This window comes from Neovison vison, chromosome 9 (genome assembly GCF_020171115.1).
Source record: "Neovison vison isolate M4711 chromosome 9, ASM_NN_V1, whole genome shotgun sequence".
Classification (NCBI taxonomy): domain Eukaryota; kingdom Metazoa; phylum Chordata; class Mammalia; order Carnivora; family Mustelidae; genus Neogale; species Neogale vison.
The window spans coordinates 35,369,369-35,394,223 of NC_058099.1; the positions used below are offsets into that span (position 1 = coordinate 35,369,369).

General features: G+C 44.9%; 1 protein-coding gene across 1 annotated transcript in view; it reads right to left on the minus strand.

Moving 5' to 3' along the window:
- Window positions 1–14,108: 14,108 nt before the first annotated feature.
- RECK (reversion inducing cysteine rich protein with kazal motifs) overlaps window positions 14,109–24,855 on the minus strand; it is a 75,944-nt gene continuing 65,197 nt past the window's right edge. The window contains exons 17-21 of the mRNA XM_044265369.1: window positions 21,359–21,551; window positions 20,002–20,212; window positions 17,503–17,576; window positions 16,496–16,651; window positions 14,109–15,663 (exon numbers count right to left, since the gene is read on the minus strand). Of these exons, the coding sequence (XP_044121304.1) occupies window positions 15,442–15,663; window positions 16,496–16,651; window positions 17,503–17,576; window positions 20,002–20,212; window positions 21,359–21,551 (856 nt within the window). The 3' untranslated portion in view covers window positions 14,109–15,441. The remainder of the gene's footprint in view (window positions 15,664–16,495; window positions 16,652–17,502; window positions 17,577–20,001; window positions 20,213–21,358; window positions 21,552–24,855) is intronic.

Consider the following 24,855-nt stretch of genomic DNA (forward strand, 5'->3'; position numbering starts at 1 on the left):
AGGGCTCCAAGGGCATCTCTGTCTTCTTCACTTGCCATACCCTCTGGTGGGAATCAGGGTTGGAGTCCGGCACTCACCCCCCTAACCTCCCAACCCTGCGTGGGTCCTGCCAGGGAGGGTACGGCAGCCCTGCTCTGACCCGTGGGCCTGTCCCTCACTGGGTATCAAACCAAGCTAAATCCCCCACCCTTTGAAGTCTGGCTCCAGACCTGTCGCTTCAACTCCCTAACTTCATCCCATGCTCCAAACTAGACTTCTCCATATTCCCCAAACATGCTGGGAAACTTCTTCCCGCCTCACCTTTGCTGGGGCTGTTTCCGCAGTCTGGGTGCTGGCTCATCTCTGCCCACTGGAGTCCTAACTATCCCTCAGGGCCTTTGGGTGTCTTTAACTTCCAGAGACCCCAACCCTTCTTGACTTTGGGGGCAGTGGTCAGTACACACCTGGCATTGGGGAGACTTAGTCTCAGTGATGCCCTACCCGTGTGTGAGAACAGCATGTGCGTGAAGACACAGCCTGGGACACCTGCGTCACTCCCCAGAGTAACTCTGAGGTAAAGGAATCTAAATTTAGGTAGCCCTTTCAATAAATGGGCACTGAAGTGAACTGGCTTGCTGATTAGAAGGGGAGAATTTGCAGTAGCTCGGGCTTCGAAAGTCCAGTAAGGCAATGGTACTTTCTACTTCCTACTCCTATGTCAGACTTTCAAACTGTGGTAGAGTGTTAGAAAGAGTGGCCCACCCTGAATCAAAGAGATTTTTGGTGTTAGGTGATGATCCAACCCATTGTGTTGTTCAGTGCCCTCTCCCATTTTGCCAAAAATCCCCATTGAAATGTCCACAAATACACCCTGTTCCATATCACCTCTAGAATCCCCAGAAGGCTGTCTCCATTGTAAGGAAAACTTCAAGGCCATGAGTGGAGACAGCTGAGCACAATGGAGCCGCTCACTGCCTGCTGAGAGGGACCACTGAGTTTCACTCCCGTTTCACCCCCATACTGAGATGAGGGTGGGCTTGGAGGGGCGAGAAGACAAAATCCAAACTTTAGTGGCATCTTTGGAGTCTGTGTGGGCTGGGATGCTGGGGGCTATAGAGGTGGCCTTAGCAGCAGGCTTGTGGAAGGGACAGTGTGCTAAAGGGCAGAGCCAAAGTTGCTCCCTTCCAAGGGCTGTGGGCTTGTGGGGGGTGGGCACCATTGCCCAGCTTGTCCCAGCCAGTGCCCAGGGAGCAGACAGAGATGAGAGAAGAGAAATAGTAACAAAGGTCAGACACAGGGAGCGGGTGACCCAAGTTACCACTTTTTTTCATTTCACCTCCTATATTAAGAACTCCTTACCTACTCCAAGATTATGAAATATTTCCATGTTTTCTAGAACTTTTATTAAAGATTTTATTGGTTGATTGATTGATTGATTGATTGCAAACTGGGAGGGGGACAGAAGGAGAGAGAGAGAATCTCAAGCAGACTCCACCCTGAGATGGAGCCAGAAGTGGGGTTCAATCTCATCACCCTGAGATCATGACCTGGGCCAAAACCAAGAGTCAGATGTTGAACTGACTGCAGCACTCAGGTGCCCCTCTTCTAGAAGTTTTTAAAGTTTTAGCTCTCACATTTAGTTTTAGCTCTTACATTCATTCTGATTATGAAGTCCTTCGTAGTATGAAGTCAGGATTAGAACTTTGTCTCTCTCTCTCTCATTATCTGGCATATGAATGCCCAATTGCTCCAGTATCATTTCTGGAGTTGACTATCTATATGTGAGCTCCCTATTCTGTCCCACTGATCTATACATGTATTGATACACATATTTTTACACTAATACCACCCTGCCTCGATTGTTACAGCTTTATAATAAATCTTTTTTTTTTTTTTTTTTTTAAGTAGGCTCCATTCCCTTTGTGGAACCTGATATGCAGCTTGAACTCACAAGCATGGGATGGAGACCTGAGCCAACATCAAGAATTGGACGCTTAACTGACTGAGCCACTCAGGTGCCCAATAATATACCTTGATATCAAGTAGTGTAAATCCTCTTCTTTTTCTTTTCAAAGTTGCTATGTTCACTTTTTTCTTTTGCTTTGTGCATTTTAAGTCCTTTGCGTTTCCATAGAATCAGCTCATCAATTACTGTGAAACAAACAACCGGCTGGGATTTTGATTGGGATTGTCATGAATACGTACATAAACTTGGAGGGAACTGACCTCTTTTTTTTTTTTTTTAAAGATTTTATTTATTTATTTGACAGAGAGAGATCACAAGTAGGCAGAGAGGCAGGCAGAGAGAGAGAGGAGGAAGCAGGCTCCCTGCTGAGCAGAGAGCCCGATGCGGGACTCGATCCCAGGACCCTGAGATCATGACCTGAGCCGAAGGCAGCGGCTTAACCCACTGAGCCACCCAGGCGCCCGGGAACTGACCTCTTAATGATAACGAGTTGCTGGTCCATCACCATGGTGTATCATTTTCTTTATTTATATCTTCTTTAATCTGTTTTTTGTGGGCTGCTTGCTCTGTATTTAGTTTTTCCTTCTTATAATGTCTTTTTCAGATTTGGGGATCAACACTGACCTTATAAAAGTTGGAAAGGGTTCTCTACTATTTTCTGGAAGAGTCTGTATGGAATTAGTATTATTTCTTTCTTAAATATTTGCTACAAATCATCAGAGAAGCCATCTAGTCACGGAGGTGTTTTTATTCTTCTTTTTGGAGGTTGGGAAGGTTTTCAGTTACAAATTCAGCTGTACAGATAGATATGGAACTCTTCAGATTGTCCTTTTCTTCTTCAGTGAGCTCTGGAAACTTGACTCTTTTAATAAATTTGTCTATTTCATTCACCTAAATGATGGAGTTTATATGCATGAGGTTGCTAATATTGTCATCCTTTAACTGAATGATGTCTAACGGTAACCCATTATCAATTCTGATATTGTGCCTTCTAACGGTTTATCAACACAGTTGATCCTCCTTATTTGTGGATTCTGTATTTATAAATTCATCTACTTGCTAAGATTGTTTTGTAACCCTAGCAGCAGTGGGTCCGTATTCTCTAATGCAACGTCCCCCGCAATTTTATAGAACATAACTGCTGCAAATCATGAGACTCAATTGTACTATTGATCTTTAAACACCAGCTTTTTGTTTCATTGATTGTCTCTATTCTTTTCCCTTTTACTATTTCATTGATTTTTATATTTCTTACTTTTTTTCTGTTTATATGGGGTTTAAGTTGCTCTTGTTTTTCCAGGTTTTTTATTTAAAGATTTTATTTATTTTATTTGACAGAGAGAGATCACAAGTAGGCAGAGAGGCAGGCAGAGACAGAGGGGGAAGCAGGCTCCCTGCTGAGCAGAGGGCCCGATGCGGGACTCGATCCCAGGACCCTGAGATCATGACCTGAGCCGAAGGCAGCGGCTTAATCCACTGAGCCACCCAGGCTTTTTTTTCCAGGTTTTTAAAAGATTTTATTTATTTACTTGCCAGAGAGAGAGGGCATGAGCACAAGTAGGGGGAGTGGCAGGCAGAGGGAGAGGGAGAAGCAGGCTTCCCACACAGCAAGAGGACCCTGATGTGGACCATGACCTGAGCCGAAGGCAGCTGCTTAATAGACTGAGCCACCCAGGTGCCCTTATTTTTCCAGTTTCTTAAGGGGGAAGTTAAAGTCTAATTTTCCCAACACCATTTACTGAAGAGATTGTCTTTTTTTCCCATTGGACATTCTTTCTTCCTTTGTCGAAGATTAGTTGACCATAGAGTTGAGGGTCCATTTCTAGGTTCTCTATTCTGTTCCTTTGATCTATGTGTCTGTTTCTGTGCCAGTGCCATACTGTGTGGATGATGACAGCTTTGTAATAGAGCTTGAAGTCTGGAATTGTCATGCCACCAGCTTTGGTTTTCTTTTTCAACTTTCCTTTGGCTCTTCGGGGTCTTTTGTGGTTCCATACAAATCTTAGGATTATTTGTTCCAGCTCTATGGAAAATGCTGATGGTACTCTGACAGGGATTGGATTGAATGTGTAGATTGTATGGGTGCTTCATGTGCATTAAAACTTTTTTTATCTGGAGGATAAACCGTGAAAATTCATAATGAAAGGGCTCTATCTCTGGTAGTATTCCTTCCCGTGAAATCTACTTTGTCTGATATTAATGTAGTCATTAAAGCTTTTTAATGAGCCCCGATGCGGGGCTCAATCCCAGGACCCTGAGATCATGACCTGAGCCGAAGGCAGAGGCTTAACCCACTGAGCCAGCCAGGCACCCCTGGATCTTTATTTTTATCTAGTCTGACAATATCTGCCTTTTAATTTGTCTTAAGACCATTTAAACTGGGTAACTTTATTTTCAAATTTCTAGGGTACAAATACAAAACTTGACCCCAATAGTAGCCCTTAAAGTAAACCATGATAGATTCCTGAAAGTAGAACAGTTTGGTTAAATTTTCTGAGCATGACGTAATAAAACTAAAACTTAGCAACAAAAGGTTAACTGAAAAATTTGGAACTAGTTACACATTTTAAAAAATACCTCCTAGCACACTGAAAGGGAAAATCAAAGCAGATGTTCAGAGATGAATGAGAATTAGAATACGGAATAACTATGATGTTTGAGAGTGTGGAGCATGGACGTGAAGTCACATGCCGTCGTCCAAGTTCTGGCTCTGTTCCCCTGACTGTGATTCTGATCCAGGTATTCATAAAAAGATAGTAACACTTAGAGGGTTTTTTCCCAATTAAATGAGATGATACTTAGCACTCTTTAAATGTCACTGTTTACACTGTGCACTCAACATTTCCCAATCACAATTTGATGCATAAAAAGGGAATTCTTTGTCTAGATCGAGTCCAAGTTCAACTGATGGCAGAAAATGTAAACTTGAACACTGAAGGAAACTCAGTCACATCTATGGTCGTCTCTTGGGGATTAATACTCAGACAATCCAGAATCTTTCCTGACTTTCTTTATATTTCTGGGTCACCTTCTCTGGACTCAGATTCCTGGGCAGGAGCATCTGTGGAGCCAGGGTCCCATGCCTTCACCCATGCTTTCAGAAAGAAAATAGAGAAATGAATGTCTACCCCCTTGCAGCCTCCATAGTTAGGTACAAGATCTTTTACACTTATCTTCACCACAAGCTGAGCAGCGTAAACCCAGCAAACGTCAACCAGATCTCCCTTTTCCGGGACAAGGATAGGGCACCTGGGTGGCTTAGTCATTAAGCGTCTGCTGTTGGCTCAGGTTGTGATCCCATGGTCCTGGGATGGAGCCCCACATCAGGCTCCCTGCTCAGCAGGAAGCCTGCTTCTCCCTCTCGCTGTGTTCCCCTGCTTGTGTTCCCTCTCTTGCTGTCTCTCTCCCTGTCAAATAAATAAATAATTTTTTTTTTTAAAAAAAAAGGCATTTTGTTTTTGTCCTAAAATCTGTTTCCCCAGGATGTGCTGCATCCCATGACTCAGCCCTTCTCAGTCTAAGCTCTAACATACTTATAAAATCTTCCTCATAGTTTAAGATACAAACATGCTTTAAGAGCTTCAGGCTTTGACACTTGTTCTGCAGAGGTTTTTAGAACAAAAAATTCACTGTAGTAGCTCAATGGGTAGAAAGCCATGGCAACTAGAAGTTAAAAACCTTGGCAGAGGGACGCCTGGGTGGCTCAGTGGGTTAAGCCGCTGCCTTCAGCTCAGTTCATGATCCCAGCCTCCTGGGATCAAGTCCCACATTGGGCTTCTTGCTCAGCAGGGAGCCTGCTTCTCCCTCTGCCTGCCACTCTATCTGCCTGTGCTCGTTCTCTCTGTAAAATAAATAAATAAAATATTTAAAAAAAAAAAAACAACCTTGGCAGAAAATCTCCTTATTTTATCCTTTTATATTCTGTTTATTACTGTTGTTAGAAAATATATGGGATGTGGCCAAAGCTGTTCTTAAAGGAAAATACACAGTAAAATGAATATGAGCATAAGCTTTAAGTTAGGCCTGGGTTCAAAATGTCCCTGCTCTGCTACTTACCAGCCATGTGACCTTGGAGAAATTCTTTAATCTCAAGGCTTGGTTGCATCAACCAAACTTAATAGTATTATAGTTTGGGTGGCTCAGTCAGTTAAGTGTCTGTCTTCAGTTCAGATCATGATCCCATAGTCCTGGGTTGAGTCCAGCATCTGGCTCCCTGGTCAACAGCCATCAGGGAGATTCAAATCAAAACCACATTGGGAGGTGCCTGGGTGGCTCAGTGGGTTAAACCCTCTGCCTTCAGCTCAGGTCATGATCCCAGAGTCCTGGGATTGAGGCCCATAACGGGCTCTCTGCTCAACAGGTAGCCTACTTCCCCCTCTCTCTCTGCCTGCCTCTCTGCCTACTTGTGATCTGTGTCTGTCAAATAAATAAATAAATAAATAAAATCTTTAAAAAAAAACACATTGAGATACCACCTTATACCAGTTAAAATGGCCAAAATTAACAAGACAGTAAACGCTTTGTGTTGGAGAGGATGTGGAGAAAGGGGAACCCTCTTACACTGTTGGTGGGAATGCAAGTTGGTGCAGCCACTTTGGAAAACAGTGTGGAGATTCCTTAAGAAATTAAATATAGAGCTTCCCTATGATCCTGCAACTGCACTACTGGGTATTTACCCCAAAGATACAGATGTAGTGAAAAGAAGGGCCATCTGTACCCCAATTCATAACAGCAATGACCACAGTTGCCAGACTGTGGAGAGAACCAAGATGCTCTTCAATGGACAAATGGATAAAGAAGATGTGGTCCATATACACTATGGAGTATTATGCCTTCATCAGAAAGGATGAATACCCAACTTTTGGATCAACATGGATGGGACTAGAAGAGATTATGCTGAGTGAAATAAGTCAAGCAGAGAGAGTAAATTATCATATGGTTTCACTTATTTGTGAAGCATAAGGAATAACATGGAGGACATGGGAAAATGGAGAGGAGAAGGGAGTTGGGGGAAATTGGAGGGGGAGACAAACCAAGAGAGACTGTGGACTCTGAGGAACTAACTGAGGGTTTGGGAGGGGACAGGGATGGGAGGTTGGGGGAACCAGGTGGTGGGTATTGTGGAGGGCGTGTATTGCATGAAGCACTGGGTGTGGTGCATAAACAATGAAAAGTATAGCAAATACAAAAAAACCATAGTACATCATTTATAAATATACATGCTAGAGCCAGCAAATTGAATCTAGTACTGTACTACTTGAATAATACATTATGACCAAATAACACTTATTTCAAGGGTATAAGGATGGTTTCATATTAAGAAATATATTCATGATTTATATTCATAAGGCAAAGAAAAACATAAACAGATGCTAAATATACCTTTGCTACAATTAAATATCCATTACTGAGTTAAAAAGAAAAAAAAACTCTTAAATTTTCCCTCAGCAGTATAAAGGGAAGCCCCCATGCTTAACAGTGAAAGGTTGGACATTACCATTAAAATTCAAGAACATAACAAGGTTTCCAGCTATGGCCACTGTTACTCCACTTTGTTCTGGGAGTTCTAGCTAATACTAGGGCAACAGAAAGATGTAAGAAGTATAAATATCAGAGAAGAAGCTGTAAGCTTCCCTCTGGAAAAACCTAAGGAAATCCATTACATTAATATAAAATTTTAAAAATGATAGCCAGGTCCAAGAAATATTTTTTTTTCCAAGAAATATTTTTTAAAAAATCAGTGGAGGGGGCACCTGGGTGGCTCATTTGGTTCAGCATCTGACTCTTGATTTTGGCTGAGGTCATGATCTCAGGGTGGTGAGATCAAGCCCATGCTGGTCTGCTGGAGGTTCTCTTTCTCTCTCTCTCTCTCTGTCTCTACCCCTGCAGGTGCTCTTTCACTCTCTCTCAAATAAATAAATAAAATAAATAAACAAGCAAATAAATAAATAGTCAAAGCTTTATTACAAAGCATCAGTAACCAGTTAGGCTCCACCAGGGGGCACGCTGGGAGAGCACCCAGCGCACCGCATTCTAAAAGCACTCAGGTACAGGCTTCTGTCTGTACACACAGGACCACATGCACTTTATTTGGGGGACTACCTCCCTTCCTCACCAGAACAGCCCTGGCTGTTTTAGCAACAAAACACAGACTCACTCTTCTGAGGGGTGCCTGCTGCTGGGCAGGTGAGGGGGCCCCAGAGCAGCTGCCTCAAGGGCCACTGCCTCAGGGTGTGCCAGTGAAGAGGATGCAGAGGGCGGGAAAGTGGTCTCCATCAGGAAGGGTGAGGACAGACGCTTGAAATGGTTTTGTGAAGGGCCAGGAGAGGACCCAGGAGGGGAGAGGGGTCAGGCAGGAAGGAGCGCACTGGGCGGGAGTCGCCTCCAGAGGGTGAAGCCAAGAGACCTTCGCCATCTTGGGTGCCGCGCTGGAATGGTTGGGCAGACCAAATGTGCCCCTCCTCTGACTTCTTTTTGCTCCACTTCCTTCCCTAAACTGACCTGGTTCCTCTCTCCCTTCAGGAGGCTGACCTGCATTGTCACAGCAGCGGGCTCCCTTATCCTCGGTCTTGTGACTGGGTTCAGTGATGGGAGCAAAGGACGGGCCCGGGGGGCCCTTCTGTGTCCTGGGGACCACCTCCCCGCTGTGGGCTTAGAGGCCCTAGGAGCGACCTGTTACAGCTGTCACCCACAACCCCCTGCAGTTTCTTACACTCTGCTCACACCTTTGTGGATAGTTCCCTTATCAAGCCTTCCTCAGAAGATCCCAACTGGGAGGGCCACCTGTTTTCCTGCCCCACGGGGACCAACAGGAAAGCAACTACTCACATCTCCAGCGGAGTTCAGTGCTGGATCGGTAGGGGGAAGACAGGTGAGGTGGTACTCAGGAAGAGGGTAGCATGTCACCTGGTTCTGGCCAAGCTGGAGTTTCCATCTGCAGGAATATGCCAAGCCAGTGGGAACAGTAGAGACATCCCAAATCTGAAACCAGGTTCCTGAAGTTTCCCTTGCAGGCCTGGGAGGTAACCACCTCTGCCCCCAGGTGGATGGAGGAGGGACCCTGTCCCAATCAGAGAGCTTCCCACAGAGAAGGCTCTAGAAGGATTTTGCACTCACTGGTAGAAGAAGGGAGAGGAAAGTGCATTGTGGGTAACTTTTCCCTTTGTTTATATTTGCAAGTATTTGGGGGAAATGCATGTGTTATTTTTTATAATGAGAAAACAGTACAGTGGACTTCATTTTGGAAAAATTAAAGTGTTTGGAGTTGGGAGCAGGGGTATTAGCATGCTTCCCCATATGAATGCTTCCTCCCTTACCCTTGCCTCCCAGGAGCCTAAGTTCCTGAGAATCTAACTCAGCCTTAGACTTTGCATGTACTGTCTCTGTGCATCATTTTGTTGTGGGCCAGTGAGAGAACAAGATGAAACACACTGTGTAAACCGTCAATAAAAATGCTAGAGAACTGTATCAGTTACTCTCATGATTCCTGTTTCTCCTTGGACTTGTCTATCAGACCCTGCCTAGTGTTCCTGCCCTGTCAATCTGACCTGACATTGAACCTAGTTCACTCTAGCCACCCCCTGGTGTCCACCCTCGTGGAACTCTCCCACATGGCTGGCTCCATCTCCCAGAAGCAGAAATCCAGCCCATTCCCTTGTGCCAGGGAAAGCCCAGACCTGGCCCCGGGCCTTGTCTTTGCTCTGACTTGCTGTGCGACTCTGGGATAGTACTTCTGTTCTCTGGGCCCGTTTCCCTCTATGTACATAGTGGAAATCTACCCTCTAGCTCCAAGCTTGCTGGATTGGGGAAAGGAATTTCCTTAGGAATGAGGCCTCTGCTATCCCCTCCTCTCAGCTGGCAGGGCTCACATCTCAGGCCTCTTCCACAGCTAGGAGGCAAGGGGAGAGGAGTATCCTGGAGCAGGGCTTCCTGTCCCTTTGAAAAATAGAGCAGCGTCTGTGGGGTGTGGGGGTCTGACTCCCAGCAGCCTAGGGCTGAGGGAAAACCATTAAACCAAATGAAGGAAAATAAAATGTCTTCTATGCATTTTGTGTCAAGGCCACCAGCATTGCTGGCAGGCTTAACTTTCTTCCTGCACTCTAGCTGAAACAGGCTGAGGGTAAACCCGGAGAACGGAGGCCAGCCCCAGGCAAAGCCTGGCACCTGGACTGGCTCAGTTATCATCTGCTCAGTGGAGTCCAGGATGCTCGTAGGACAGAGGAGAGGAAGTGCAGCCTGAGAATGAGATCAGGAGACGATCTCAAATCAAAGATCTCTTATGACACTGAAGTCTGATGCACACCAGGTCAGTCAGAAGAACCAAGAGGGCCAGGGCCAGAGGCTCTGGATGCCATTCTGGCCTGACATTTGAGGCCAGCACATCTGATCTGCCCAACATCTCCCCTTCCTAACTTGCCAGCTCTGCTCATCTGTTGCTGGGACCCACGCAGGCTCCCCTGCTTCTGGAGCCTTTGCTCCAACTGCACCTTCTACCGAGAATACATCTCCTGAAGGCCTCTGGCAAAGCCTTCCTGTTTCTCTTGGGCCCTGCTCAGATCAAACCCTCTCTAAGAAGCCTTCTGACTTCCCCTGTCTCTCCTCTTCCCAACTCCTCCCAAGGCACACTGGACAGTATACAAACTATACTGTACAGACCGCAGCTAGATCTCCTGCTCCTGTCCTGTACCGGCAAGCCGTAACTAACGGCCGTGCCACTCAGGAGATCTTAGTGGACAAACCTTATCAGAAACAAATGTCCCAAAGCTTGTACTGAAGACGTCCTAGGACTGTCACCGATGCTGATAGGGACACCATGCCAAGCTCACCAACTCACTGAGAAGTGAGCTGAGGCTGGAGGAGGTGTTGCATGTGGGATTGAAGCTTTAAATTAACCTGGTCAGAGGCCTGAGAAATGAAATGAGGCTGTTTGGGTAGCTGGAGGTAATACTCACGATATGGAGGCTGAGAATGTCAGTATGGGGCTCTGCTACCCAGCTGCAGACAGGGGTTCACCTAGAACAGCTGAGGGCAGTTCCTAGAAAAGTAGAAGTGTTTTCATGTTTATGCCCTAACAAGCTGAGCCTGCCAAAAGACTGGTTTTATCTTGAGGCAAAGGCTGTTGGTGGTCTTTGCCTTCCTGCTTGCCTTCCTGGACTTTGGCTCAGCTTGGGCAGCGGGGTACAGCCCCCGGCTAGCCGACTGGAGCCATGCCGCTTTCCCCGGCCAGTCGTCTTGCGCCCGGAGTACCATCTGATCTGGGCCCAGGAGGCACTATTCTGAGAAATAGTTTTCATACTCAGAAGAGGCACTGGCAGCAAAAGGAGAAGGCCCTTGTGACTCTTATCTTTCTTCCTGCTCAGAACACTGCTCGAAGCTCAGTTTGGAGCTGAGACAACCACCAGGAAACCACAACAGAGCTGTGATCTCTGCCACGGACACAAAATGAGGAGGTGGAGGCATGAGGGACATACCTGTGCTGTCCCTGTGCTATAGGAAAATGGTGACTTTGGAGGGCTCAACCGTTCAGTTTCATCCAGTGACAGGCCTTAAGCCTGGGTTCTCCGTCCTGGAGCCCCGGGAAGCCCCCTGATAAAGCTGTTTCTGAAGCGAGGCTTCCAGGAAGTGAGGAGAATCTTCCTTGAGTTGGCCTGTTCCTTTTTGCACTAATGGATTTAAATCTCCTGCACTCATCACAGATTGTCCTTTTTGTTCCCAGTTTTGCTCTTGGCATAACAAATATATGATTATTAGTCACTTTGGATAATTCCCTTTCTCAGTAGGCCAGCCTTCAGAGCAGCCCTATGCTCGTTAGTGGTCTCCTGGGGCTGACAGGTGTAAAACCCCCAGGTGTGTGCTCAGCCTGAGGGCGAGGCATTGCTGTGTGCTCCCAGGCTGAACTGGTTTGGGGGCTAATGGCCTATTAGAAAAATGCACACTCCCCAGAGGATACATCTGGCAGAAGGCCTCTTCTAGGAAAGGGGTTATTCCCTGAGAGAAATCCACTCCATCAGGTTGAGGTGGGACCAGAGCTCCCTGCCTTTCCTTCTCTGCCACGGAGGTGGGCATGTGACCCGGGCTGGACCAATGACTCTCTCAGGGTCCATTCCTGTCCAATAACTTACCATAGACTGGACGGGGAATGATTTCATTTGTTTTTCTAGTATCTTGGTTTCATTACCTATGGCCAGAGGAGCCTCTGGATCTCTCTGGAAATTACTTTTCATGTGGTTATCTCACCTAAATTGTCTTCCTGCAGAATCACTTCTTCCTGAACTTCCAGTTCCTCCCTGCTAAAATTATTGGGGTTCAGGAACCTCCTCTCTCTCCCCCAACAGCCCCAGCTATTTCCCACATAATCCCGATTCAAGGCCTCTACCAGCCCGACACACTGGGCCTTAGGCAGCATGCTGGGGAGCAAAGTGGCAGGGCCTCCCTCCTGCATTGGTGCTGGAGAGCCACCGACCATCACCCTCATGGCCAGCAGGGCGTGTTCGCCACAGCAGCGTGTGAGTAAGGAGCATTATCTCCCCAAATGGACCTGACTTGGCCTTATTTTGCCCCGTCTTCAGGGTTCTCATGATTGTGTCTAGAGCAGGAGCAACTTATAGATCTTTCTCTTTCTTAAAATTCTCCTTCCCCCAAACCCAAGCACCTCTCTCATTTCTCTTATTCCTTCTCAGAACGTGAAATTTCTACTTATTTTCTAATAAAACATTTTAGTCAGTCCTGGCTACCCTGAAGACAAACGACTTCCACAGTGGCCTTTATTATTGTTCCAGATACTCGCGGTCCCTCCCCTCGCTCCATCCTTGTTGCCTCCCCGCAACATGCAACACCCACCCCCGAAGGCTATACCTCCCTACCTTTTGAGCTCAGGAGTGACCACATGGCTTGCTTGGGCCGGTAAGACGTAAGCAGAAATAACAGAGCCACTTTTAAGCAGAGGCCTAAGGAACAGCTCTCGTTCTGTCTCTTCCCCTCCTCCTTTTCTTGTTATTGTTTTGTTTTTTGGTTTTAACAACAGATATTTCTTAAAGATCTGAAGGCTAGAAGTCCAAGATCAAGATGTCAGCAGGGTTGGTTTCTTCTGAGGCCTTTTTCCTTAGCTTGCAGACGGCTCCCATCTTCCTTTGTCCTCACGTGATCTTTCCTCTGTGTACACACGTATCTCGGGCACCATGTTCCTGGTGCCCCCATGCCGGGCTCAGGAGTATGCTTTCCACCTAATTTTGTACACAGGGTTGACCAAAGATGGTGATTCCAGCTCAGTCTCCAGAGTAAAGTACGTCCACTGTTGGCAGGACCTGGCTCAGCCACTCCATTTTCAGAATTATGGCGTGGTCTGGGCTGGAGATCAAGCCAGTCAGCCATGCCTCCAGGTAAAACACCAATGGGTCTCCTAGTTCCTGCACAGGAATCTGTCATAGCTGGATATGAATCTGTGGTGGCAGAAGTGATGACCCCAGCGGCCCCTCCAGGAACTGGGCAGGCATCCGTCCTCAGTCTGGGCCTTAACAGCACCTGCGCCGTCGACCCTGTGAGGACCAGCAGCCCAAGAGCAAGTTCTGAGTAGCTCCTCAGAGCTCCAGCCTCTTTCCTCCCACTCTGTGAGGACACTGGAAGGGGTCCTTTTGTGAAGACGGTATAAAGCAGGAGTGTAGCTGACACACAGTAAACATGGGATGGGAGTAAAGTGTGAGCCTCTTTTGTTGTCAGCCATGGAGGTTTGGGGCCTTAGCCTCAGCTGACTGACAGATCCTCTCAGGCTCTAATCAACAGGCCCTCTGTTTCCACAGCCCAGAGTCCTCTCTGCCTCAGGGTGTGCCCTGGAACTGCAACACTGGGCCCAAGGCAGTGGGGAGTAGGACTGTCTTGTCTGTTCTGGGGTCTTGGAGAGCCTAAAGCTGGGGTCTTTGTACTTGACTTCCGGCCACCATATGCCCTCTGCTCAAGCCTCCATCTGGTCTGACCAGCTCCATTCCAGCTGCCCCGCTTTCCTGGGGCCCTTGGCTTGGAATAATAAAACGCCCACGATTTCTTTTTCCAGAGCAAAGGACATAGCTTACCCAAGAGTGGTCAGTGGTTTCATTTTAAATGTCCACACTGCTTGGAAGTACACATAATCATATAAAATTATTTTTATTAAAATAGAAAAGCTTTCCAGTATATTGCATTGAAGACATTTATATAGAAAAAGCAATTGCAACAAACATGCTACATCAGCACTGAAATATCCTGAAAGCTTTAAGTGCCCACTTTTAAGCATATTTTGGTATAATGAACATATCCCTACATATTTCAAAGGGTACGTATAATACTGAAAAAAATACTTCATGTAACATCTAAGTTTAGGTGCATACCAACAGGAGGCATTACATTGAATAGCTTATTTCAAACTGTGAAACACATTCAAAGTATTCAACTGCTTAGACAACATGCAAACACTTTAATACTTAGATTGACATTTTTAAATATATAAACCACAAGTCTTTATAATCCTATATCAAAAAAGAAAGTCAGACAGAACACTTACCCACACTGTGCATATCACAAAAAGCAATGTGTCTTCATGAACGGAAAGTACTGGGTTAACACACATGATTGTCATTTTACAAATATGGCTATTTACCTTCTTCATAATAAAATAGAAATATCATGTATTATTTACACTACTAATTATTTCACTTTTTGGCAAGTATATAAGTAGCAGCAATTGGTTTAAAGATTGATATTTAAAAACTCTTAAGTTTAACTCGGATGAATACCGAACAATATATATTGGTTAATATAAAAAGGCATAATGCAATATGCTTTGATGTGGTATAATTTCTCCCTTTCACAAAGTCATACACACATTAGTAATCACTCAGCCTATTGTATAATGTATCTCATAAATGCCACTTCCTTAGCAGGCTTTGCTTAACATAATAGATGGGCTCCTGAATTAAATTTCTGCAAATTAAATTTGCCTGATGATTTATATGATAATTCCAAAGATGCATTATCTTTATTTCACACTCTAAAATGGCTCTTCACAGTGACCCCTAGCTTCTAGATAGAGTAGGTAATTATCTGTAAACACACACACACTAGGGACACCTTAGTATTTAAAGGAACTCCAAAATGAAGTTTCTGGGTGTGAAGCTTATAGTAAAGTGAGTTATCTTTCTAAAAAGTGATCACCTCACTTAACCAATGGTTCCTAATTTGTTTTACAGTGTGGGATGACCCATCTAATGAGCAAAGTATAAAGTGTAAGGCAGTGATCCACCAAAAGAAGACATTCTCTTTTCATTAGTATTTGGAAGAACATATTTTGACATTTGTAATAAAACAAAACCCCTAATATTGGCAGATTAAAAAAAAATACTGTGTGGTGAACAGAGGTGACAAGTGCTTTTCCTTGGCCACTATTCAACTACAAACCAGGAGTCCTGCATGTCTCTCACAATGTAGAAAAACTTGATGGAGGAACATTTTGCACTTTTCATGGGTAGTCAGATACGTGTCCAGACCATGTGCAAAGCAGGGCTCAGACTGAGGAGGACGAGGCAGGAGGGCCAGGAGGCTCTGGCCTTGATACCAGCTGATGGCACACTGCTTGAGACCTGTACCTGGGAAATGATGAGGGCAGACAGAGGGACGTGGGATGCCAGAGTGGGGCTGTCGGAGTTGATGAGGGATTCAATCTTCTCTGCTTCTTTATTGCAGGCCTCAATCTGGGAAAGGAGAATCAGATTTTAAAATCTACAACCACAGAACCTGTGAAAGGGTCAAGTCAGACACAGTCCGCATATATCCCAGCAGAGAATATACCTTCTCTTTCCTTTTCTGAGCCAAAGTAAAATTTTAATTTAGTCTTAATTATACCAATAGTAATAGCACCGAGGGAAATTAAATCAGAAAAGAAATGATGCACAATGCCACTGCCCTTACCACTCAGTCACGTTCAGACATTGCCTTCCCACAGTTAGATACAGTCCCAGGCAATGGACTTTCAGTGCTTCCTTACCCATCCCAGAGGACAGCAATGGGGCTTTACTCAGCTTCCTGACTGGCCGTTTACAAACCACTTGTATTCACTCCCCTCACTGGAGCCCCCACTGTTCTGATGCTGACACTTGGGCCCACAGCACTGAGGATCACCTCTAGAGTATGAGGAAGAAAAATGGAGTCCATAAGACCAGGCCCGGTGGGCTTCTCCTCCCAAGCGGGAGCACAGCCCCCATGCGGCCGGTGTCCTTGTCTACGGCTGTGTCACTGCACGACCTGCACCAGCCACTTCCCTCCCTGGGCTTCAGCTGCCTTATCCATACAAAAATTGAAGCCCTCTGTGTGTGCACACTCTGAGTGGCCCCTCAGCATTTCGGCTCTCCCACTCCTTCACATTCTACTGTCAGAGATGAGCCCGGCTGCAGTCACCTGGGACACCTTCCCAGACTGCCCTTGTTTTTCCCGCTCCTGCCCTACCTAACTTTCCAAATGCCTCTACTTCCTCCCCCTCCTAAATCCTCTAAACAAGAAGGCTGCACAAGGCGCGCTGAACCCCACCTGCAAAGCTTTTGGATAATGATCGACAGGAATGATCAGGATCACTATTTCGGATTCAATGCTCAAGTATCCAAATACGTCGCACTGCGGAACAGACACGTGCATGCGGATTTTCTGAAGTATTTCCAGAACTGTTATTGGCTTTTTGTTTGTTACCTGGGAAGAGAAAAAAAATTCCATTACCTGCATAAAAGAGGAATTCCTTATTACTGCTGAGGCTGCCTTGCTATCTTGCCTATTGGAACTCCCAAGTATGGGGCCCCAAAAGCCCCTGCTGGCTAAATTCGAAATCTACAGAGTCCATTCCAGAGGGCTTTTGTCTGACTCCAGAGCTTTGTAGCTCAAGATAAACACTTTCACCCAAAGCCCCCACTCCCTTTTAAGGCACTGTTCTGAGTTGGGAGCCATAGGAAAATGATTAAAGTCTTCCTATAAAAATACGTTGTTTGAATCCAAACGGGATAATTTTCGGTAGTGGTAGAGTTGGCTGCTACATTTCTGGAACCCTGTGTCCTCAGAAGTGGAGCAGAAGTGATGGTACATTGAAGGGAAAGGGGCAAAGCAGACACGGAGAGGTGGCGGGAAGGTGGCGGGCTCTGGAAGCGCCTCCCCCCCACCCCCCGCCTGGGGGGTGGAGGGGGGAGGAATGGGGACTATGAGGGCAGGCAGCCTTGAAACCATACAGGCATCTACCAGTCTCTGGCTGCCTGGTTCTGCCTCCAGTCCTAACTCGACATACTATGCAAGCCAGGGGCCTCTTCTAAGGCAGGTCAGGCTGTGCTGTGCAGAGCAAGGTTCCCAAACAGCCAGAGTGCAGGGGAAAGGAGCACGGGATTGGGGGCCAGACACCCTGAGTTCTACTAGTAATGAGCTATACAGTGTCGGGCAATCTGCTTTTCTGTGAATTACTTTCTTCCTCTATAAATGGGACAACACATTCTATTCTGTGGATTACTGAGAAGTTATCAATAAGGTTTCAACAGGATGTGGCACATAAAGTGATTTACCTTCGCAATAGTATCCAGTTTTTCTTTGTCAAATAAAACTCTTAACATTCCAGCACATAATGGGCAACAAGCACCTGTATAACAGAAACCATTTTATGCGTGTTCAGAATTAGAAAATTAGAATTCAAAATAGCCAATGAAATAACCAACCCTTCATTTTGTGCTAGGAGAGTTGTAGCTATCCTCCCTGATGTATTTTATTTTTTATTTTTTTTTATTTTTTATTTTTTTTAAAGATTTTATTTATTTATTTGAGAGAGAGAGACAGTGAGAGAGAGCATGAGCGAGGAGAAGGTCAGAGAGCGAAGCAGACTCCCCATGGAGCTGGGAGCCTGATGCGGGACTCGATCCCGGGACTCCAGGATCACGCCCTGAGCCGAAGGCAGTCATCCAACCAACTGCGCCACCCAGGCGTCCCCTCCCTGATGTACTTTTAGATATATTCCCTCACCAACTGGGATCTTATCATCTATATATTTACCCAAATCCTTCCACCACCCTTGCCTTCATCCTTTACCACTTCTCAAGGCAACCCGTGATGGTATGAGGCAGGAGAGAGAGCTCGCCTTTCACGAGGTGTGGGGCCTGGACCCTGCCCTGCCTCAGAATTCACTGTGATCCCAGGGAAGTGCTTTCCTGTGCCTTTTGATTTCCTGTCTGCAAAACAAGGGAGCAGATGTTTTAGGGATTCCATGAGTGTTTGGTTCAAATTTAATCTTAAAAATTATATTTAAGCTGTTAAAAATGATGACAAAATATGAGAACATGGTCTTCAGCAAGAAAGAGGCTTTGTTTTTTTTGCTCACTGCTATGCCCCAGTGTCTAGAAGAGTCTCTGGCAAACAGGAGAAGCTCAAGAAACACTTGATGAATCCAGGGATGAATGAATGAACTTGTGAGACTCCAGATTAACCTGTTCCGTGCAGACACTGGATAAAGTCTTGTCTGTTATCTCTGCTTAACAGAAAAGTACAGCACTCTATGGTAAGTAGTTTAAGAAAACTTACTACTGGGGCACCTCGGTGGCTCAGGTGGTTAACTGTCTGCCTTCGGCTCAGGTCATGATCCCAGAGTCCTGGGATCAAGCCCTACGTTGGGCTCCCTGCTCAGTGGGAGTCTGCTTCTCCCTCTCCCTGCCACTCCCCCTGTTTGTACTCTCTCTCTGTCAAATAAATAAGTAAAATCTTCTTAAAAAAAAAAAACATTATTCTTATAACACTCTATGAAACAAGACTTTCTTTTTTTTTTTTTTTAAAGATTTTATGTATTTATTTGACAGAGAGAAATCACAAGTAGATGGAGAGGCAGGCAGAGAGAGAGAGAGGGAAGCAGGATCCCTGCTGAGCAGAGAGCCCGATGCGGGACTCGATCCCAGGACCTGAGATCATGACCTGAGCCGAAGGCAGCGGCTTAACCCACTGAGCCACCCAGGCACCCTGAAACAAGACTTTCTTGATTATAAGCAACTAGATGCTAAGGCCAGTCTAAGACCAATATCTTACATTTCTCTGAATTGCAAATGTTTGTGTTCCTCAAAAGTACTTCAATTATTCATTCATTAATTACTTACTCTTTATTCATTAACTACTAGTTCTTTATTACCTTTATGATGAGTAAACTTTATACATTTGAGCTACTAACCATAATTTTAGTAATGAAATGTCACTTTATCTATTTATTTATTAAAAATTTTTTTTAAAGATTTTATTTATTTGACAGAGATCACAAGCAGGCAGAGAGGCAGGCAGAGAAAGAGAGGGGGAAGCAGGCTCCCTGCTGAGCAGAGAGCCCGATGCGGGGCTCGATCCCAGGACCCTGGGATCATGACCTAAGCCGAAGGCAGAGGCTTTAACCCACTGAGCCACCCAGGCGCCCCATCGCTTTATCTATTTATATATTGGTGTTTGGTGTGATTTTGCCTGAAAACAGTTGCCATATTGTTTTATTTATTTCTTTATTTAAGCTGATTTATTTTTAAGTCATCTCTACACCCAATGTGGGGCTCAGACTCACAAATCTGAGACCAACAGTTGCATGCCTTTTTGACTGAGCTCGGCGCCCCTGCTATATTGTTTTAAATCCCATGGACAAGATGATGTCTAAAGTAATCTAGAGCTTTTTAAGGGGGACCCAGAGTAATGCATCTAATCAGCATCAGGTAAAGCCAAAACTTTTTTTTCTTAAGATTTTATTTATTTAGAAAGAGAGAAAGAGAGATCATGAGCAGGGGAAGGGCAGACGGAGAAGGAGAAAGAGCATCTCAAGTAGACTCGGCACCAAGCACTGGAGCCTGAGGCAGGGTTTGATCTCACAACCCCAAGATCATGACCTGGGCCATAATCAAGACTTGGATGCTTACCTGATGGAGCCACCCAGGAGCTCCAAGTCAAGACTTTTTGAAAAATTCAAGTAAATGAGTCAACTCTCTTTCTGAGTGACTTACTCCCTGGAGGTGGGTAAGTCTGTTTGTCCAATCCCACCCCAAATACTGCCAGCCTACCTGGTGGGATGATGGGTTTGCACTCAGTTGCAGAGAGGGAAGGACACTTGACCGCAGCACACTCAGCGACAGAACTGTACTCTGAGAGGACCCCAACCGCCTGGCAGGGCCCATAGTAATCAACAGCTACGCGATCTGAGTAAGCAGCACACACGCTACTATAGGTCTCCCCATTGTGCCCGCAGATGGGCTCCGCGGCTCTGCAGAAGGGCTGATGACAAACAAAGCACATTTAGCCTATAAACCTCTGTAGTACACTTTTCCTAACCAAGAGCACAAAACAAAGGAAAAAAGATACAGGTATAAATTCCTGGACCCTCTTAATTAAGCTCCTAAGGTCAGCTAAACTTTGGGTTTGGGGTGAGGTCAATAGGGCTGTCCCAAGATGAACTGAAATGATTACTTTGCTGATCCTCTCTGGGACTTGGGTGCTCATTCCATGTGAACTGATATGAGATACTGCTTCCCCCATCCCAGACTTCTATCATTCCCAAAGTACCTACCTGTTTGATGAAAATAAGATCAATCTCCATGCAAATTCAGAAGCCTTATCATTTCATGCTGGGTAGGGACAGGGAGAGGGAAGAGTGGAGAGCTCAGAGGGGTGGAGACTCTGGACCCATCAGATAGGTTAGGCTAAGTAAGATAAAACTTGCAGCCAGTAGGAGGGAACAGATAGGAAGGGAAGACTGGGAATTCAGAGTAGATGGTATCAATGCACTTGGAACACAAGCTCTGAGGGAAAACAGACTTAGGGAGACATGCTGAAGGCATTCTCCTGCCAGTGAAGACCAGGAAATGAGAAGCAATTATGTCAGGTGTTAGTTGGCCGTGAGTGGGGGCCCTGCAGGGGTGTGTGTGTGTGTGTGTGGTTGTCCTTGGGGGTATTTTCTGGACACGAAATGCAAAAGGCTTCAAGATAAACTGATGTAAAAAGACACCAAGTCTTCAAGAAATTTTCATTCACTCTTCTATGAGTGGGACTTCAGTGGAAAGAGTGGGAAAGCACTCTTTTCTTGGTGGTTTTAACTTGCATTCTTCCTGGACCATTTGCCAATGAGGGCCACAGAAGGTACTGACGCACCCCAGGGTGTGTAACTTTACATTATTTCCCTAATGGTGGTTGGCATGAGGCCACTCTGCTCTTGCTTGTCCACTAGATGCCCAAAGGTACCAAAAGGAGTAGGACAGCCATCCAGAGTTAGGAAGAAAAAGCCAGGCCTGGGATGGCTCATTTTAATTCTCTAGATTTGATAGGATTCATAGAAGACCCCCAAGTGGTCTTAACTGTTGCTTCATCTGTGAAAAAGACCATCAACTGATTTTATGCTTGGGTTTGTCAGCCAATCAACTCTACCTGGCAAGGGCCTTTGTATAAGAGGCTTTGCCCCCTCTGGTACAAAGTGCAGAGATTGCCATGTTCCACGTGGTTTGTGTCACAAACAGGATCGCGAACCTGGTCACAAGTGAGCTGTCTTGGCAAACACTCATACTGGCTACATCCAAATTTATCAAAAGTTGTCAGGCAGACTTGTGGTCTGGGTATGCATCTGAAAAACACAAATGTGGCACCATCAGCCAGTGCTGCAGGTGGGGGTGGGTGATGGGGCCGCTAAGGCACTGACAAGGGGCAAGAGGTTGAGAAAAAGCAAGAGGGAAGTCTGAAAGAGTCCCTATCCCCGAGAGCTTATGTAGAGTAGGAGAGTCAAGCATGCATATGAAGTGAGCAAGTAGGTTCTACACAAAATGCCCGTGGGAATGAGTCATTCTGATTCAGGAGCCTGGAGAAAGCAACCGGAACAGGTGGTGTCCTGGTTGTCACCTGGGGGATAAGGAGGGCCGCACTGGCCTGCCTGGCTGAGGAAGCTGCAAGAGCAAAGGTGTGGTGTGACTAAGGTGCTGGGGGAAAGGGGAGGTGACCCTGAGGGCAGGAGCCAAGTTCACAGGGACAGAAGTGCCAGGATATGAGGGCTCATCAGGTGGGTTGGGGCCTGACGCTAGAGGCCTTTTAGTCAATAATAAAAGAAGCATTTTCTGGGGTTTAATTTCCAGCTTGGGTATTACTGAGTCTGTCTTAAGAGAAGGCTTCACAGTATGAGCTGAAAAACTCAAGGCTTCTGTGCTTATAGGCTGAGGACCTGCCACTGGCTGGTTGTGAATCACAGAGACAATGCCACCCCACAAAGCTGGGTCTTCCTAGTAATGTCAGGACCTTGCCTCATTCTTAATTCCTGAACTTCCTTGGAGGGGCTGGGGATGATAGCTCTTCTTTAGACTTTTCTGCTCTTTCATTTCTACATTGGCATTTATAACTTTCTATAAGGAGACCTATTAAAATGTTGAGGTTTCACTGGGCCTTGAAATAACAGGAAACACAAATGGTAGTCTGTACAATAAAAGGAGAAGAATATAGCAGCTAGCATTATTTTGATTTCAAAGGAAATGACCTCTACTCTCTTTAAGGATACGTCTCCTGCTCTGAAATGACCACCAGCTCCATCACTACTAACATATGGCCGCCTTTCCTGATGGGATTTAAAATTAGAATGCATGTAGTTATGGTTTTTTGGAAATGTAAGACATTTGAAAAAAAATAATGGAGAAGAATATTTAGAACTTCATTATCTATTAACATGGAACATCCAAGAATATCAGGAGGCATTTGGTAATTGTGGAAGGAAAAACTTTATGAAGTTGAGTATAGAGAAATAAGATCAATTGGAAATTTGAGAATTCAGGGAGTAAATTAAACATGATCAGGGCAGGGACTCTGTCTTGCTTATCGTTGTGTCCTTTAGAAAGATGGCTGGTAATAAGTAGATATTTGATGAATGAACACAACTTTTATTTTTTAACCAATTATTTTTTGAACAGATAACACAAGCCCATGGTGAAATCGGAAAGATAGGAAATTATATATGGTGCAAAATAAGTCTGCCTCTTACTCTTCCATCCCAGCTGCCCCCACTAACTTCCCAGAAACAGCTGCTATTGTCAATTTTTTGTTTAGTCGTCCCAAGATCTTTTATGTAAGTATAAATATGTATATATGCTGAGTCAAGAGTATGTGCATTTAAAATTTTGATAGGCTTGCACAAATTGCCCTCCATAGGGGATGTACCAACCCTTCCTTCAACCCCCTTCTTGTAGGAGAGTGTCTGTTTCCTTACATTACGTTACAAACTTTTTACCTTTGCCAATCTGATAGATGGAAAATGGTGTATAGCTGTAGTTTTAATTTCATTTGCATTTCTCTTAAAATGAGAAAGGTGAAGCATGGTGGTACATTTGGCTGGATGTTCATCAAGTTCGTTTAGTTTTTCTTCCTGGGCACACATCTAGATTATATATTCCAGACTCCCTGGCAAAAGCTGTGGCCAAATGATTGAGTTCTAACAGGAGAGTGTGGTTAGAAGTAGAGGTAAATGTCACTTTTAAACCTGGCCTATGAAAGCTTCTCAAGAGCAACCTTCATTGACAACCTAATACAAAAATGGGCAAAAAAAAAAAAAAAAAAAAACACCAAACTAATAGAAAAATGAAAGATGTAAACATAGAAAAACAAATAGTTAATTAAACATTTGAAATAAGGCTTTTATAGAGTAATTCTCTCTAGTGACTAAAACCTCCAAAGTATCAGTACTTTAATATAACAGAAGTTCAAATACAATCCATTTGTGTGTTCAGCAAGTGGATTTCCACAAAATGACTCAGAAACCTAAGATCCCTCCATCTAGTGACTCCCAGTTCCTGCAGACTCATAGCTCCCTGTACCTTCTCTGTTTGGCCAGAGGATATTAGATTGTTGATTTTTTCTTGTTGATTTGTAGGGACTCTTTATACTCTAAGGATATCAGCCCTTTCTCTGTGATGTTTTTCCAGTATATCATTTGTTACAACACAGAAAATTTGTGTGAGAGGGGAAGGTCAGAGGGAGAAGCAGACTCCCCATAGAGCTGGGAGCCCAATGTAGGACTCGATCCTGGAACCCTGGGATCATGACCTGAGCCAAAGGCAGTCGCTTAACCAACTGAGCCACCCAGGCACCCTCAATCTTTTCTTTTTATACATATAGTATATATATATGTATATAATACACACACACACACATATATATATATATATATATATATTTTTTTTTTTTTTTTAACAAAGATTTCATTTATTTATTTGACAGAGAGAGAGGTCACAAGTAGGCAGAAAGAAAGGAAAGCAGGCTCCCTGTGGAGCAGAGAGCCCGATGCGGGGCTTGATCCCAGGACCCTGAGATCATGACCTGAGCCAAAGGCAGAGGCTTAACCCACTGAGCCACCCAGGCGCCCTGATCTTTTCTTTTTATATTGGTTTTGTACTATACCCAGCATGACCTTCCCACTTTGGGATTTTATTGCTTTATTGTAAGAGAAAAACAACCTTATTCAGAAGGGTTAGCTAACAGAGAAAACAAATGAACAAATAACAAAACAACCTTCAAGTCACCTCCCAACACAACTATATCATCTTATCAGTTTATTTCTTATGCCAGCATCTTGACTTCCTTCTATAGGAGCTTTTTGGGCTAAGTTTTCATGTATATACTTTGCCAGATGGATGACCAATTTTCTTTGTCATTTCTCTTAGTATGTGTGAGAATCTTGCCCTCACTCCCTACTGCAACAGGTTTTAAGGATGGAGATGCAACTGCTTATTCTCCACAATATTCTTCACTAGGAAAGGATATGTCCTATTCAGGTCTCTAAGGCAGCTAGGGAAAACTGTTCTAGAAGCCTAAACCCAAGACAGTCAGCAGGACTCCTGCCCTCTGGCCACCATATACAGAAACCCATGATTAAGTCTAGGTCCATTGTACTCTGA